This window comes from Alexandromys fortis, unplaced genomic scaffold (assembly GCF_014885135.2).
Source record: "Alexandromys fortis isolate MF-2015 unplaced genomic scaffold, M_Fortis_MF-2015_v1.1 scaffold_20, whole genome shotgun sequence".
Lineage (NCBI taxonomy): Eukaryota > Metazoa > Chordata > Mammalia > Rodentia > Cricetidae > Alexandromys > Alexandromys fortis.
In genome coordinates, this window is record NW_026067903.1 from 4,885,957 (window position 1) to 4,904,025 (window position 18,069).

The 18,069-nt window shown below is 44.3% G+C and overlaps 1 protein-coding gene across 1 annotated transcript; it reads left to right on the forward strand.

Annotated features, from left to right (window-relative positions):
- The first annotated feature begins 2,593 nt into the window (after nucleotides 1–2,593).
- On the forward strand, nucleotides 2,594–7,966 carry Lyg1 (lysozyme g1). Its single transcript, XM_050134521.1, has 5 exons — nucleotides 2,594–2,636; nucleotides 4,373–4,477; nucleotides 5,226–5,419; nucleotides 7,537–7,669; nucleotides 7,848–7,966. Exons 1-5 carry the CDS (start codon nucleotides 2,594–2,596, stop codon nucleotides 7,964–7,966), a joined length of 594 nt encoding a protein of 197 aa, XP_049990478.1.
- Nucleotides 7,967–18,069: the final 10,103 nt, after the last annotated feature.

The window sequence follows — 18,069 nt, forward strand, 5'->3', positions numbered from 1 at the left end:
AAGTCTGAGTCACTTTGCATGCTGTTTATGAATGGACTTCCTTGTTTATCCATACAAGAAGTCCATTGTCGCTTTTTGCTCTGAACAACTGAAAATAATGGCTTTGCGTCTCTGACTGCATTGGGCACCAGAAAGTGCCTTTGTGTTGTTAAGTAACTGGTGCATGCTCAATGCAGATACTTAGTTCCGTGCTTGGAAAATGGGGTAAATCTCCTATTGCAATGGAAGCTCTGTCTTTCCTCTTGGGTTTCCAACAGGAAGTATCTTCCTTTCCTGGAAAATCAGCAAAATCCATTGAAATGCTCCAGGGTCAGCCTTTGAGCGTGAGCAGGGCTGTTTTTCTAAAGGACCTTTCCAAAAAGCCCTTGAGATATCTGCTTAATACACCTAAAAAAGGAAGCTTCGGCTGAAAAAGATGTGGGAGACTCAGTCCAGCAGACTGGCCTGTGGACATGTCTGGGGCAGGGGCATTTTCCTGACTAACGATCCACGTGGGAGGCCCAGCCAGCTGTGGGCACTGCCATCCTAGGCAGGTGGTCCTGGGATGTGCAAGAAAGGTAGTGAGCTGAGTGTGAACCTGAGAGCAAGCCAGTAAGCCATGCGCCTGCATGGTTTCCACCTCAAGCTTATTCTGAACAAGCTTATCCTTCTGCCCTGTTTGTGTTCCTAGCCCACTTTCCCTTGATGACAGACTTTAAAATGTAAGACGAAACACACCCTCTTTTTCCTCCGGATCGATTTCAGTCATGGCATTTATCACAGCATCGGAAGGAAGCTAGGAGAAGGGGCGTGTTTTTGTGAGGCTATGAACATTCTTTTTGTACCTAAGCTCTTTCCCCAGTTCTTTCAGGAGATTCCCTGTCCCCCCTCACATGCATTCCTGAGACCAGAAATGCTGAGAACGTGGTTTCTGTTGAGGGAAGAAATCTGAACGCTCCTGCAAGGGCAGCTGATATCCCAGGTCCCTGAACATTTCTACCCAGCCAAGGGAAATCAGACAGACCGTTTCAGTGCTGTAGGAAAGATGCAGAAAGCATGGCTTGGTCATAGGGCCATGTGCTCTCTCAGTTTGTAAAGATGGAAATCTAGTCACTTCCTGAATGCCTCTCCATCTGGGGACATCTCATCCTGGGTGGGAAGAACCCATCTATAGGAGAGAGAGAGAGAGAGAGAGAGAGAGAGAGAGAGAGAGAGAGAGAGAGAGAGAGAGAGGAGAGACTCTGCTGACCAGGGGAGATGATGGGAAGCACCTGTATACCTGTAGTGGGCGGGGTTTGTGACATTTGTGTAGTGTGGTAATCAGAGGGAACCACGAATGCTTGTACGTGGTGTCACGGAAGTTTCTGGAAGAACTGGTTGGGGTGAGAAAGAAAGTCATCATGGCAGCACAGGCGTGATGGTCTTTGCTACCAGTTCTCCATTCGAGTGAACGCTTCATGATTCCAACCCTTGGGCACAGCCCGTGACCTACTTTCTGGGACGTTGTCTATCTACCCTTCCTGGGTTCTGACCTAGGAGTGCTACATACAGTTCCAGGGGCCCCGGGGCATCTGGGGTTCCCCAGAATGGGCCTCAGAGCAATAGGGCAAGTCTTTCCCCTCTTTCCTTCATCCAAAGTAAAGAATTAGGGTCGATTCCAAGGCATTGAGTAAGGAGTGTCCTTTTCTCCAACCTAAAGAGAAGAGTGCCCAATTCATGGAAACCATCAATACAAAATTCTGCTTTTCCAAAGAAAAAGCAGCCTACAATTCATAACCCCAGAGAACTTAGACAACAAAGAGAACCCTAAGAGAGACATACATGGATCTAATCTATGGGAAGTAGGAAAAGACACGATCTTCTGAGTAAATTGGGAGCATGGGGATCATGAGAGAGGGTCAAAGGGGATGGGGAAGGAAGGAGGGGAGCAGGGAAAAACATATAGCTCAATAAAAGCAATTTTTTTTTTTTTTTTTTTGGTTTTTCGAGACAGGGTTTCTCTGTGGCTTTGGAGCCTATCCTGGAACTAGCTCTGTAGACCAGGCTGGTCAACAAAAGCAATTTTTAAAAGCCAATAAAAAAAATCTGCTTTTAGCCGGGCAATGGTGGTGCACGCCTTTAATCCCAGCACTCGGGAGGCAGAGGCAGGTGGATCTCTGTGAGTTTGAGACCAGCCTGGTCTACAGAGCTAGTTCCAGGACAGGCTCCAAAGCCACAGAGAAACCCTGTCTCGAAAAAAAGGAAAAAAAATCTGCTTTTCATGTCATATTTGCTTAATGTGAGTTGCTTTTCAGCATCCCAAGTCGGGTCATTGTGTTTCTCAGTGCTGAGACGCAAAGTATCTCGGCATTCCCATGGTCTAATTAAAAGGTTAAATGGTGCACCTGTCTGATTTTACTTCTCCATTATGATTCAAATTACTCGTTTTCTACATTGGATGTGGGGAACTCATTCCATCAAATAGAACACCCCCCATAGACACAGTGTGTTGTTCTGACAATGATTGATGTCCCATAGACACAATGTGCTGTTAGGACAATGATTGAGGTTTTGTATCTTTAAACCAATTTTGATTTGAAAAGCATTTCAGGTGCCTTAGAGCCAGCTACTCAACATGTCTCCACTGTGGCTGCTTCTGGGCCTCCTGGCCTTGACTGGTGAGTGTGTTTCATCTTTCCCAAGCTTGGAAATGGATAGAAAAAAAATCATAAGACGGTGTTGCTATAATTTCCATTTGTAAACTAAAGTGAAAGCATTATTTTTTTCTTCTTCTAAAATGTCTGCTAAATCCCAGAGTTAGGAATAACCACTGAGAAATAGCCTGTCCCAAGAGTCCCATAAAAGGATGGGGATTCCCTATAATTCCCGGACACTGGAAACAACATTGCTGAAAACCAGGCTTTAATATTCACCCTTGTAACTGCTCACGGCTGCTATAAAATCTCTTAAACCGTCTTAGTTACTTTACTCGTTGCTGGGACAGAATACTCTACAACAGCAATGTAAGGAGAGAAGGACTAAATTTGGATCAGTATGAGATTATAGTCCATCGTGGTGGGCAAGTCATGGCAGTGGGGACTTAAGTTTTTACCATGAATGTATTTGCAAATCACCAGCCTTTTCCTAGCTCATCCACATCTATGAAATAGAAGCATCTGCTCCAAAGCACGAGTATTTTCAGATGTCAGCTCCATGAAACTGTAATGAAATCAGACCCTGGTGACAGAGAGATGTCTTGGCAGCAGAAAGCACCTATTGCTCCTGCAGAGGACCTGGGTTTAGTTCCTGGCACCCGCATGGCAGCTCACAAACACCTGTAGCTCTAGTTCCAAAGGATCCAATACCCTCTTCTGACCTCCTTGGGTTCCTGCTTGTATGCAGTACACATAAACTCATGCATGTGCACACACACATAAAAAACATAGAATCTTAAGATGTATTTATGTAAGCATTCAGGACTCAAATGATGACATGCCATATACATAATACCCAAGATCTGGCAATCATTGAGTGAATGATATAACCTACTTCAGTCAGAGAATAAACTATACTCTGAAAGTACTGTCTCCATGCTAGGGAAATGACTCCACTCATGCTAGGCAAGTATGAGGGTCTCAGTTTGATGTCCACCTATGTAAAAATTAAAGCATAAGTGACTTGGATTCACTGGGAGACCAAGACAAAAGGAATCCTGGGCTTAGCTGGTCACTGAACACTTGTAATCCCAGTGTAATCCCCACTTGGGAGGAGGGGACAGGAAAACCAGGAGTTCAACATAATCCTTGACTGCACAGGGGCCAATCTGGACTGCATGAAACCTGCTTCAAAATAACATCAGTTAATTAGTCAAGTAATTAATGAAATCAATGCCTTCCACCCAGTGGTGATAAGAATAGCGTATATCTTTGGGAGAGAAATACAAGACAGAAAAGAAAGATACAGAAAGAGGATACCTCATATAGAAACCTGGTCCTATGACTGGTCTGCGCACACTCTCTTTACAACCTTTGCCCAGAATGCTCTGGGAGAAGCTAAAGCCAATCCCAGTCTATACCTTTACTTGGGGTCTGGATGGAGAAGCCAATGACACGAGCTTTAAAATACATGTCTTAGTACATGCATTCGAGAATACCTTACCAGACCATCGAGCAGTGAGACACCCTTGAGCTTTTCCGAGAAGGAGCTGCTTCAATGGTTCCTCATGTTTGCAGAAGAGGGAGTGAGAATTTAAAATCAAAAGCAGCGTTGTGACACTACTATTTGAATTTCAAGGGGTTGACATGAAGAGCGACACTCTAGCTTTCGCTAATTTTATTGCCATTGTTTTTATTGATGTAATCCGTTCACAGCCTTCTAGCTCAGGACCCCAGGCTGAACTTTTCTCAATCTGCAGGCTCCTCTGAAAGCAGCAACTGGGGATGCTACGGAAACATCCGAACCCTGAACACCCCAGGAGCATCCTGTGTGATTGGAAAACGCTATGGCCTGCCTTACTGCGGTAGTTAACCGTCTCTGTGTCTACGCTTTCCTCTTGACTCCTACTGTTTCTCACCGTCCTGCTCAAAGGAAGGAGTGAAAGAAGAGCGCTCCACATGGGGTTCAAAGCCCTTGTGAGAGGCCTGGCTCTACTTCTTAAATGAGTCATGTGGTTTTTCAACTCCCTCCTGAAGCTGGGATAGCCATTTTTATAGAGTTTTTGCAAACTCCATCTCATGGGCTAAGAGTGCTTCTCGGATTGCAGAAGAGACTAGAACTGAGGCAATCCCATGCATGTAAACCAGATAAATAATTTTCTTACCAATAGTTTAATGTAGATGATTTCTTGGCACCAAATAGAAGTAGAAAGTTGGACGGTTGTGAGAAAAATTGTCCAGGGGGACTTGCCTAAGTCCCTTACTGAAGGGTTAGGGGTCTTTCTCCTTCGCACAGTGACCTGTTGCAATGACGTGATGTAGTTCACTGAGAAACTTTTGCTGGGGTTCTTCGGATTAGACTGGTGGTGCTTGTGCCCACAGAAATGTCATAGGAGGGACAGAGCTTGGCTCATGGCACTGGTGACCACAGAGATCTCTAACATCAGGAGATGAGTGCATGAGGTCTTGATTCTGCTTCACAGAAAAGGTCTTACTTAAGATATGAAGTCAGGAACTGGCTACGAGGGGTTTAAATTTGGGGTTTTCAGTCACAGACCTAAGTCTAAGCCTAAGTCACCCTCAGCCACATACTTCCTTCTGTGTGTGTTCCAGGAGTCCGTGCCTCTGAAAGGCTGGCTGAAATAGACAGGCCATATCTTCTGAGATATCAGCCCACGATGAGAATCGTTGGCCGGAAATACTGTATGGATCCTGCAGTGATCGCTGGTGTCCTGTCAAGGGAGTCTCAGGGTGGCAATTTTGTGGTCGGCATGGGCAACATGGGCAACGGAATCGGGGTGATACAGGTAATGCTCCATCAGTCAAGGTGACTTGATGCTGAGGAAAGGGCTCCCTGGGAAGACATGAAGACATAAGTTCAGGTCACCACCACTCGTTTGGAAAGCCAGCCATGGTGGTGCATGCCTGTAATCTCAAGGTGGAGGCAGGTGGATTCCTGGAGTCACTAGCCAGCCAGCCAAGTCAGTGAGCTCCATGTTCAGTAAGAGAATGAAGAATACACTCAATGTTGATCTCTGACCTCCACGGGCATGCTTATACACATGTACTCCATGTGAACATGCATACACAGACACACAAACACACACAGAGACACAGAAAGAGAGAGAATGCAGCCCTTCCATTTTTTGACCCAGCTCCAGAGAACATGATTATGGTTTCACTGCAGATGGCACAGGGACATAGAACAGCCTGGGGTCTGTGAGAGGTACAGCGATTCTGGTACCATTTCCACTATACTTAGAGCCTCAATTTCTCTTCAACGTGAACATTGCTTTATTGCCAGGATGCACCACCCAGGAAACACGACTGAGTTCCCACTGAGACACTAGTTCATAAGAAAGATCACAGATTGCATCTTTGCTCTGTAGTCTTTGTGTGTGACCTTGGATGGGTCATTTGACTTCACTGGACCTGTCACCCTACCTTAAAATTCCATTTTGTTCTTGGCAGTGCTGGGAACTCAAATACGTGTATTCTAAGCAGGTGCTCTCCCACTGATCTCTGCTCCAGCCTCCAAATGCCATTCCAATAGAATTATAAGGAGTCATGGGAATAATGTAAAAAGTAGCTACCTCTGATGGGTTCTCAACAACATTAAATTCTACTCTCTTGTCTTCTCTCTTCATAGCTCTTAGTTCTGAGGGTTGAGTTTTAGTCTTGTACTGATTCAATCCAATATTACTCATCAGAGTTTGGGGGGGGCTGAGCTACTGTCAGAGACCAGGGTGAAGATGAGGATGGAGTTTCCTGTTGCTTCTCAGACTATTGTTGAGAAACCTGTGTGCACGGTGTCACTTACAAGCTTTTAGGAAGATTTACTACTGAACGACCTTTGAGTTGCCTTCTCTTGACTACTCCTAATGAACTTCAATTAGAAAGTATCTTCTAGCCGGGTGGTGGTGGCACACACCTTTAATCACGGCACTCAGGAGGTAGAGATAGCTGGGTCTCTGTGAGTTTGAGACCAGCCTTGTCTACAGAGTGAGTTCTAGGACAGCGAGGGCTACACAGACAAACCCTGTCTTGAAAAACAAAAACAACAACAACAAAAAAAAAAAAAAAGAAAAGAAAAGAAAGAAAGAAAAAAGTAAAGAAAAAAGAGTTCCCTCTGATACCTTTTCTCTTCTCATTTTGATTTATAAACACATTCAATAATCTTATTAAATGGGGACAGGGAGCTACCAACAAGGAAATGGGACACACAGAGCAGTCCCTGTAGTTAAGTTACCTTGGCAAAGGGAGAACAGAGACCAATGATGCCTTGTGGCGTTAGGAATGGTGCCATCTACTTCCCCATTTTTGTTTGTTTTTCTCTTTTGTAAAATCTGTTCCTTGGGGGAAGGATCAGCCCATCTCTTTTGATATGAAATAATAATCCCCTAAATCCAGTCGTTTCTCCTCAATCCGATAGCTCTGAAAATGGTGACATATGGCATCCGGAAAGTTTAGAATTCCTTTCAGACCTTCTGATCCACCTGCAAGGAGGCCTGAAGCCTTCCTTCCTGCTTCATTCGGAGTTAGATTGCAGCATGGAGGAAGGGCATCGCACTGGATTCCACAGGCTCTAACCATCTTGGCCTCGGACTTGACCTCTCTGTTACACTGGAGCAACAGAGAAATGATTGCTTGCCCCGCCTTAGTCTAAATCCTATAGTGTATTTTTTGTCCATGGTGGTGACACCATTTTGCATTCCCATCAACAGTGCACAGGACTCCAATTTTTTCATGTCCTTGATAACATTTGCCTTAAGTGTTTGGGGCAGTAATTCTCCTAGATGTATGGAGCGTCTCCACTTCATCTCGGGGAAGATGGGGAGTGGAAGGGGAACAGAAGGGAGATGAAGGAGTAGCTCCTTCAGCTGAGAGTGCTCATCAGGCTCTCCCTCTGCCTCCCTCCTTCTAGGACCCAAACTTCTACCCTCCCACATCTTGGAAGAGTGATTCCTGGGTTTCCCAGAAAACTGAGATTCTGGCATCTAAGATCAAAGAAGTCCAGGCTAGGTTTCCAAGCTGGAGCCCTGACCAGTACCTTAGAGGTAGGTGTTCTACAGTTGTTTCACAGCCTGGAATTAAGAGATAAATGTTTATCTCTTAATAAAAACCAGACTCTCCGGGCCACAGTTGCCTGCTGAGGGCAGCTGGGAGAGGGAATCTGAACTTTCTGCAGAGTGTCCTTTCTGCTGAGTGAGGATTAACCTGTCACATGAATTTCAGGCGGACTCTGTGCCTACAGTAAGGGTCCCAACTTTGTTCGAAGCAACCAGGATCTAAACTGTGACTTCTGCAATGATGTCCTTGCGAGAGCCAAATACTTCAAGAACCACGGCTTCTAGCACCTCAGATGAAACTCAAGTTCTACCACCATGTATGAGGCTCATCTATTTCACCGATTAGGCTTGTGGGTGGAGACTGCAACCTCGAATCTGAGTTGGATTTGAAAGCTGTCAAAATATCATAAACCATATTAAAGGAAATGCCATTACCTGCATTATAGACTGTGTCTTTTTATAAACATTTCCCACTGGGCGGTAGCGGCCTGGTCTACAGAGCGAGTTCCAGGACAGCCAAAGATACACAGAGAAACCAAAAAGAAAAAGCAAAAGTATTACTATTATTATTTTTAGAAAAACAATAAGCTAAAATAAAACTATTAGCTCAGGTGGGCTGAAGCCACCCACTGGCCAGCCTGGGTCCTCAAGGCCTGAGCTGGCTGAAGGCATTCACAGGCCTGTCTGGTACCTTGTCGTGCTGGGTGGGTGGATGCCATTATGAGGAGCAAATGATGGGGAAATGGGAGAGGAAGAGAAGCAGACTGGTTCATGTGCTGTGGAGAGAGGCAGAACAGAGGAAGGGAAAGTGAGGGGTGGGATGATCTAGGCAGCCTGCTTGCTCCCCCCAACCCCATGGTGACCTTGGGGCCTAGGCTGCTGCCAAGGGCCATGTCTAGGTCCATGGCCCTACCGCAGCTGAGGTCTGTGTTGACATCTGTAGCTCTTGTCACCACCAAAGGCTGCAAGGATGCCCAGGGTCCGGGCTGCATCTGTGCCCATGTTGGTGTCCGAAGGCCCTGCTGCCACAGGGGGACCATGCTGATCTGGATGGCCTACATTGCCATTTGGGGCCATGATGACATCCAGGCCAGAGCTGCTTCCAAGGGCCGTGCCTGGATCCATGACCATGCAGTATCCAGGGTCTGTGTTGATGTCCATGGCTTTAGTTGCCACTGAAGTCTGTGTGGATACCTGGGGTCGGGTTAGCCCCCAGAGGCTATGCTGGTATCTGAGGGTCCTGCTGCAGCCTGGGCCTGTGCCTCTGCTGCCATCTGGTGTCATGATAATGTCTGGGCCAGAGCTGCAGCTGAGGGCCACGTCTGGGTCGGTGACCTTACTACAGCAAGGGTCTGTGTTGAAGTCCGAGACCCAGGTCGCCACCAAAGGCCACATGGATGTCCAGAGTTTGGGCCACACGCTGTGGCCTTGTTGGTGTCCAAGGGCCATGCTGCTACCCAGAAAAGTAGGTTTTGTTGGTTTTTGGCTGTTTGGTTTGTTTTTTTGTTTTTGTTTTTGTTTTTTTTTTTGCTGTTGTTGTTTTGTTTTTAATTTTCCTTTGGTGGGGGGTGCTGCAAGGGTGAAGGGCAGGTATGGAGGGACTGAGAAATGAGCAAAATTCTCAAAGATTCAATTAAGAAATTATGTTTTAAAAATCAAATTATTACTTAAGATGGAAGGGAAAGGGGTTGGGAAACAGTGCCCAGTAAGAAAATAAATGTGTGAACAGATTAGTAAAATATTAAGGAATAAACTAGAAAAACACAAAACTTAAGAAAAATACAATAAAATAGAAATGTCACTAAAAAGAATTGTAAAAAGAAAAGCCACACGAAGGGGCAAAGAAAACAGAGTGATGGCAGCCTATTGGCCTGACTTCTTCCCAGGTCCTTGTAAACCAGAGTCAGGCCAAGCATATGTGGGGTGAGCTAGTGAGCTCCGTTTGGTCTTCCCTGTGGTTCGTGCTGCTGCTGGGCCTGTTTTGGACATCTGCTGACCACTGGAGCTCTTGCACATCTGCTGACCGCTGGAGCGCTTCTCAGTCACATCAGCTTTCCTTGGTGTGCAGGGGCCTCTGCTGGGCACAGGGAGCTTTGCAGTGTGACTCACCTGCTGGAGGGGAGGGACTGATGCTTGGTTGACTTCAGCCTCAGGGCTAGCAGACTCTCCTGCCACAGAGGGTGTCTTTCCTTACACACACACACACACACACACACACACACACACACACACACACGGTCTGAACCCAGCTCCTACCACCTGTCTTTTTCCAGCTTTTTAGCGTCGGTCCCTCCTCTCTCCACAGCTGTTTCCGAGGACAGTCTCCCACCCTGAAGTAGCACTGGGTTGAACTCGGGCTCAGTGACTTGATCCTGTTCTCAGGCTTCCAGAATAGCTTAGATTCCTGTTCTCTTATGCTTCGAACCCACAAGCCTCTAGCCCAGTGGTTCTTACCCTTCCTAATGCTACGACCCTTCAATACGCCTCACGTGTGGCGACCCCCAACCATAGTATTATTTTTGTTGCTACTCCATAACTATAACTATGCTACTGCTATGAATCGGGATGTGAATATTTTGGAGATCGAGGTTTGGCAAAGGGGTTGTGGCCCACAGGTTGAGAACCACTGCCCTGGGCTGAGGAAACCCTTCTTCATTGCTGCCCTGTTCTGCCAGAGAAGCCACTGTCTCAGGAGACCCACAGTTGCATTGGAAGTCTGCTGTCAATGGCTGTGAGCTTCTTCTGCTTTTTGGATTGCCGGTCTCTTGCCTGGAGTTGTCTGGAATACTCCTTGGATGAGACTTCTGCTTCCCCCGCTCCGGGGGAGCAGCTGTGTATGGAGAAGCTGGTTTCAGGCCCCGTCACTCCTTTTGTGACTCTCTGGGGCTTTTCTACTCTTTCTGTCTTTTTGTTTTCTAAGATTTCTCTCTCTCTCTCTCTCTCTCTCTCTCTGTGTGTGTGTGTGTGTGCAGTCGCCTGTAGAAGTCCAAAGGGAAATCAGTTCTCCTGGGGTTGGAATAACAAGTGGTTATGAGCTGTCTGAACATGGAACAGAACCCCGGTTCTCTCATTAAGTGAACATTCTCAGCCGCTGACCCATCTTTCCAGTCACTCCTTTGTTGTTGTTGTTTCTTTTTTCTTAATCTTACACCTTTTCTCCAGTTCACATGGCTCACATGGTTTCCAGCACCAACATAGTGTGGCTTACAGCTACCAGTAATTCCAGTTCCAGGGGACCACATATCTTTTCTGGTCTCCATGGGCACCAGGCATGTGAGTGGTAAATAGACTTACATGCATATAAAAGATCTATACATATTTAAAAACAATAAAATTCATTTTTTAATTAAAAAAAATCAAATGAGCAAGCAAGTACACAGCCTTCCTTCAGGGTCTCCACGTCAGTTCCTGCTTCCAGGTTCCTGTCTTGTTTGAGTTTCTACCTTCATTGCCCTGTAGGACTATGACCTGGGTGTGTAAGCCAATTAAACTCCTTTCCCCCTGAACTTTTTTCAGTTAGTGTTTTATCACAGTAATAGAAATCTAAGTCAGTGTGGTGGTGTGGTGGCAAATGCCATTAATCCTAGCACTCGAAAGTCAGAGGTAAATGGATCTCTGTGAGTCCTGGGCCTGGCTACATAGTCATTTCAGGCAAGCCAGGGCTACACAGTGAGAACCCATCTCATAAAAAAGAAAATAGAAAGGAAAAAACTAAGTAAGACGTGTGTATGTGTGTATGCACGTGTTTGTATGTGTGCATTTGTGTTTATGTATATTTGTGTTTGTGTATAAGTGTGCATTTACATGTGTATTACTCTGTGAGAGTTTGTGTCTTTGTGCATTTACACGCTCCTGTGTGCTTGTGTATATTTGTGGTTTGGGGTGTGTGTCTGTGTGTAGATGTCTGCATTTATGTGTGTTTCTGTATCTGTGTGTGACTGTGTGTTATGAATGAGGATGAGCATCTTTTCATATGTTTGAAAAATTTACATTTCACCCCTGAATGCTTCAGATTTTGCTCACTTTTCTGTTTATCCAACATTCATAGAACTTTTTTTTTCTCAAGACAGGGTTTCTCTGCAGCTTTGGAATCTGTCCTGGAACTAGCTCTTGTAGACCAGGCTGGCCTCGAACTCAGGTCTACAAGAGCTAGTTCCAGGACAGGCTCCAAAGCTACAGAGAAACCTTGTCTTGAAAAAAAAAAAACCAAAAACAACAACAAAAAAAACCCTATCTTTTCTCATTTTACATGTTATATCCATAGTGCTGTAGGAAGTAGTTATTTGGACTTCTTTTCTTGAAACTCCTGTGGGCTCCTATCTGATGGGACAAATGGACATTTCATTGTCTTGGTAAGTAGTAAAATTTTTAATATGGGTGTTTTTCTTGAGACTTGGCCATTTTTGTGTAAGGCATTAGGGGTCATCCGGGGTTAAGATCCAAATATCTACATAAAGACATGAATCCAGCTCCAAATGTTTGAGGCTGAAGAAAGTATAGGAATTTTGTTTTGACTTCTGTCAAATTTTGTCTCTGCATTTCCTCAGTAAGGTCAAATTGAGTATAAGGGAGGAAAAGCTGTCTTTTGAAGCTACTTTGGCCTAGGAAGGCAGGAGCCCCAGAGGGCCCTAATTGGCAGTACTGATTTGCTATAGGTTGTAGGGCCATAAGACTTAAGTTTGGAAAGAGGAAGTGGCTATTGCAAGAGGTCAGAAAGGACAGACCATGAAATCACTTAGAGATAGGTGCTGCTGGTGATGGACGGTATCTAAGATAAGTGCTTCTGTAGCTCGAGGGCCAGGAAATCTGAAAGATACCAATTATACCATACATAAGCAAGGGCTGAAATCACCAACCAGAACTGAAAGAAGAAAGGAGTTGGAAACCCATCTGGAGATGTTACCCAGGGTGTTCAACTGGGACGTCTGCTGAATTCTGGAAGAAACAAATGTGATTAGCTGCTGAAGGAGGGAAGGGCTGAAAATACAGGGAAGAATAAGGGATATTACTAGATGGGTAAGGGGGCAAGCCTTCACTATGTCTATCCACACAATGCTTTAAAAAAAAAAACCAACTGGCAAAACTGGCAATGGGGATAGAGCACAGAACAGCATCCCAGGTCTGGGATAAAGGAACGGTATCCTAAGTGAAGAATGCAAGAAGGAAAAGCCCACTGTGTCGTGGAGGCAGAAGATTTATCTTAGCTTTCCCCCTAGATGCACATATAAGGCAGGACAGAATCAAGACAGAAGATGGTGATGCCAGAAGTTACAGGGAGGAGTGCATCTTCCGAGGCTTGAGGCTCATAGGAGCACTTTAGGGAGAGGCTTTCTTTTTAAGTGCCTGGGTGTATGTATATGTACCACATGTGTGCCTAGTCCTCGTGGAAGTCAGGAGACAGTACCAGATTCCCTGGAACTAGAATTACAGACAGCTGTGAACTGACATATGGTGCTGGGACCCAGACCCAGGTCTTCTTCAAGAGCAGCCAGTTCTCTTAACTGCTGAATCATCTCTCCAGCTCCTCAGGGATATGTTTCAGAGCTGAGTCACATTATGTAGTTCAGGTCGAACCTGAGGTTGAAGCTGACAGACCCAGCTCTGATGGAGGCTTGACCTTACACAGAGAGTTGATATTTCACGTACTCAAAGCCAGACAAACTAGCTTTGGCAGTAGGACATTTTGAAAAGATGTTAGAGCAATAAGAAAGGATTTGTTTAGTGGGGTACAATAAGGATGAGAATAAGTGTTATGGGGCATCTCTCTCTCACTTGGTAATTCCAACATCAGGATCCATAGATTTGCTCAAGAGCTGGCAATATCCCTTTTAGAATGGCTTAAACTGGGCTGAATGAGGCTAGGAGGCTACTCTCTTCAGAGATAGTCTTGGGGACTCATGAAGGGCTTCTTTGCTCATTTAATTTTTTTGTTCTGTCAGCCAGAATGGCCCAGAATTCTGACCATGGATATTTTCTTAGAAGTATAGTAAATATCACACACACACACACACACACACACACACACACACTTCACTGGAAAATGTGAACTTGTTAGAGTTCAAACCCTCGTGTCTCCATGGCCTCTCTAATGTCTTTGTAGGAGCTTTTTAGAGGGGTTCTGCTGTTCCCTGGGCTCTGGCTAACCAGGGAGGGCATAGGCTACATACTGGCTGTCCATTTTGTTCCTTTTGTCATTGGATTAGTCTTTCAATATTTCATTGTTGAACACCCAGAAGGACAGCTTTACCAGACTTGAGGAAGAAATGATGGATTTTAGTTTTAACTTTTGTGTAATGCTTAGACACCACTTAGATGGAAGCAGATTTAGAAATGAATTGTGGAAGGATGGGTATAGTCTAAATTCAGAAAGGAGACCAAGAGAGAGATACTAGGACAAAAACAGTTAATTTTAGAGTTCAGAACAAATTCAAAGAAAATTGGTTGCCCCTGGAGATGAATATACAAGAACGTGTTCCTAGGTGTTCATTGCTGAATTAAGCTCAGGCATGAAGCAACTTCAGTAGCCATAACCCCTTGCAGTAATGGTCTTTCTGCATGTACTCCTGACCTCAAGGTTCAGTCAGCTAACTGTTTATTGTTTAAATCCTGAATTTCCATGGATAATATGAAACTCAATCATGAACCATATCTAAATTGATGTACTTTATGAAGACTTTAAGCATTGTGATATAAATTGTTTGAATAAAAGAATAATAGACCATTCTGAAAATATTGTCACTGGAAAAATCCTATATAAAGAATCCAAGTTAAAAAAAAAAACCCTGAATGTCTTGGAAACCCTGACCACTTAGAGCTACATGCATGGCCAAGTGTTGCTCATTGGCCAATCAGTGTGACATCCCTAGCCTCAGAGAAACTGTGTGATCAGTATGGTTCTGTTGTTATCACACAGGAAGTGCTGCGTGACCCTGAAACTGTGATTCATATTTGTCCAGAGGCTTTGCTGGAGGAAGAGAAGTATGAGACATAGAGAGAGAAGTGTTACATAGCTCTGTGTAAGGAGAGGTAGCTGTGGAGAGAGATTGTCAAGAAAGAGAGATTTTTTTTTTAAAGATGAAGTAAAAGAGAAGATTACCATTATAAAGTGTGTGTTTCTTTCTTATTTTCATATAGAAAAAGTCTAGTCCTCACTGCATTTGTGGATTCAGTTCTGTCTTCTCCGCCTACCTAAGTTCTGACCTATCAGGCCCAAAGCAGTTACTTTATGCATTAGTCAATGAAAGCAACACATAACCAGAAGAACCTCCTACACCATGGCATAAACAATCTTTTGTCAGCCTTTTGGAAGACCTTTCTTTTCATTCCTCTTGGATAAATGGCTAAGAGTGAAATTCCTGCATTACAGGTGTGAACTGAAATTCCAAGAAAAAAGTAACACTTAATGTTAAACTTTCTACAAGGTTGTGATTTATATTATATGATATTATATGATATGATATTATATTATATTAGTAAGCTGTTACATGCTGTTTGAATTTGCTAAGGAGTTAACTTTGGAAGGAAGTTGTCTTCCACTTCAGACCCAAACATTTTTTATTAGATTTTTTTTTAAAAAAATACCAATCCAAATTCTGACTCCCTCCCCTCCTCCCATGCTCTCCACACACCCTCCTACCCCACCCCTTCCTCCTAAGAGAGAGCTAGGTACCCTGCCCTGTGGAAGGTCCAAGGCCCTCCCAGCTACATCCAGGCTAAGCAAGGTATACATCCAAAGAGAATAGGATCCCAAAAGCCAGTACATGCAGCAGAGACAAATCCCAGTGACACTGGCAGTGATCCCTCAGTCTGCCCCAGCCATACAACTGTCAACCACATTCAGAGGAACTAGCTTGGTTCAATGCTTGTTCCTTCCCAGTCCCGCTGGAGTTGGTGAGCTCCCATTAGCTCAGGCAAACTGCTTCAGTGGATGAACCCCACATGGTCTTGACCTCTTTGCTCATATTCTCATTCCTTCCACTCTTCAATTGGACCTTGGGAGCTCAATCCAGAGCTCCAATGTCGGACTCTGCTCTGTTTCCATCTGTTGCTGGATGACAGTTCTATGGTGATATTTAAGATAATCATCAGTCTGAATACAAGGCAATGCCAGTTAAGGCACCCTCTCCACTATTGCCTAGGCAGACCCAAACTTATTAATGTCAAGTGTGCTCCAAAATATCCTTTCCTGGATCAGACTGTGCCCTCATCCCCATCCTCTCCCCACCTGTGCTCGGTAACAGGGAAAGGAAGAACAACAAGAAGCTTAGGGAATGAAAAACATGGTGCTCCTAGAAGCATCTAGAAAGCAAACTCTTTCCAATAGGCATTATGATTCTTTGTCCCGTGATATAAAAAGGCAAGGGGAAACCATGTCAGCCTTGGGAGGCTCATCCATGGGGAGGAGGGAGAGGATCCACTGCCCAGGATGGACCAATCAGCAGTTCCAGCAATCCCACTCAGTTCTTGTTGGATGAGCATCAGCACCCAATGTAATGGTGCTATCTATTTTTCTGCTGTTATTTGTTCTTTTATTTGGTGGGACACTCTGCTCTTCCCAAAACTCTCTCAGTTGGGAAATCCAGCTGACCACCTCAATGAGGCTTCCCAATCTGTTTCTGCTGGATGTTTATAAACCCCAATGTTACCTTCTGTTTGCTCTTTCAAATGGATCACTGCAGTCGTTAGCCCTGAATGTTTGAACTCCCGATTTGATGGTGTTTGGTTAGCTGCTCTATTTACCTACCTATTTTGCTATGCATTTTTTTTTTTTGGTTTTTTGAGACAGGGTTTCTCTGTGGCTTTGGAGCCTGTCCTGGAACTCACTTTATAGACCAGGCTGGTCTCGAACTCACAGAGATCCGTCTGCCTCTGCCTCCCAAGTGCTGGGATTAAAGGTGTGCGCCACCATCGCCCGGCTTGCTATGCATTTTTTACTTCCTATATGTCTAATAAACTTGCTCATTTAAAATTAAAAGTATGGCTATTGCAGATCATTCTTCAGACTGTACAGAGCAAAGGTTGACTTATTTACTAGAATTGTGTGGTTGTGGAGAGCAAGAGCGTTACAGATCCAAAGCGCAAATTATCTTGAGATATCTTTAGTCCCTTTAACATCCCCTTACTGTCCACCTTCTGCATCCAGTTTAGCATCCTTTCAATTACCAGGAAAGCCTTTGCAATGTATTCATTTAGCAGAGCACTAGCTTCCCCTAACCCCAAAGCTACAAATGTCCTCAGATGACATCTGGAAACTACAATAGAGTCTCCCTTGCTTTGCTATAACCTGCCAGTCCTCTGCCCCATGAATATACTTGGGAGATGCATTGATTTATACTGCCTTTTGTTCTATGACTGCAAAAGTTCATGTCACCAATTCCGTGGTAGAATATGTTACTCAGGGCATCCAGGATCTGTGTTCTCGAGACATGAATATCCATACTTGTTCCAGAACAAAATCATATACCTTTTGAGATGAGAGCTGTGCTTTGCATGAACAGTTTACCTTACTGGCAGGAAAAACTGTTCATGTAAGTTCTGGGGAAAATAGCTGGTTTCACTGGTTTTAAAGACTCCTCCAAAACAGACCTGATTAGAATTTTTATAATTGTGGGACATTGAAATTTTGCTGAGAGCCAAAATTATCTTGGATTGATTTAGTCCCTTACGTAGCCATAACTGCCTACCATCTACATCTGACCTAGTATCCTTTCAGTTCCTAGATAAACTTTGAAAGTGTTCTAATTTAGAAGACCATTAGCTTCCACAAAGCCCAAAGTTAAGATTGTCATGGCGTGTAGGACCAGTAGCAATTTCCCTGCATGCCTGCCTGCCGTCTGCTGGCCTGCCCCAAGAATGTATTTGAGAAATTCAGTGATTGATGATTGTCTTTTGTTCTGTGACCAGAGAAGACACGGAATCACTTCTTCAGCGGGGCATGTCACTCTGGGGATTCTGAATCCATGTTCCTGGGTCATAGTCTCTTATATTTGACTCAGAATAAGCACCCCCCTCTCTCTCAGGAGAAAGCTGTGTCTGGCATTGGCATTTTTACCTTTATTAGAAACATCTAAAGAGTTCTCCAAAGCAGCCAGATGTTTATACATTTTACCCAATAGTTTGTGAGAGTTCTCTACATTTTTACCAATATGGGAGATAACTAAATTTTTATTTCCCTGTTTGTGTGGCATATGTGTATANGAAGCCTTTGGCTACTTCATCTTCACAATATTGCTTTAGAATTGCAAAATCTTAGTTTTTAAATCTTTGTATATTTTCTTCCTGAAATGTTGGTTTGGCATTTGATTGACAGATGAGTAAAACCACGATGTAAACCCACTTCTCCAGATGATACAGTCCCTCACCTTTCATGTAAAGGCTTATCTGAGACA

Coding starts and splice junctions, on each gene's coding strand:
- Lyg1 (XM_050134521.1), top strand. CDS start 2,594: ATGTCTCCACTGTGGCTGCTTCTGGGCCTCCTGGCCTTGACTG. Junction 4,478..5,225: donor CTATGGCCTGCCTTACTGCG/GTAGTTAACCGT, acceptor TGTGTGTTCCAG/GAGTCCGTGCCTCTGAAAGG. Junction 7,670..7,847: donor CCCTGACCAGTACCTTAGAG/GTAGGTGTTCTA, acceptor CATGAATTTCAG/GCGGACTCTGTGCCTACAGT.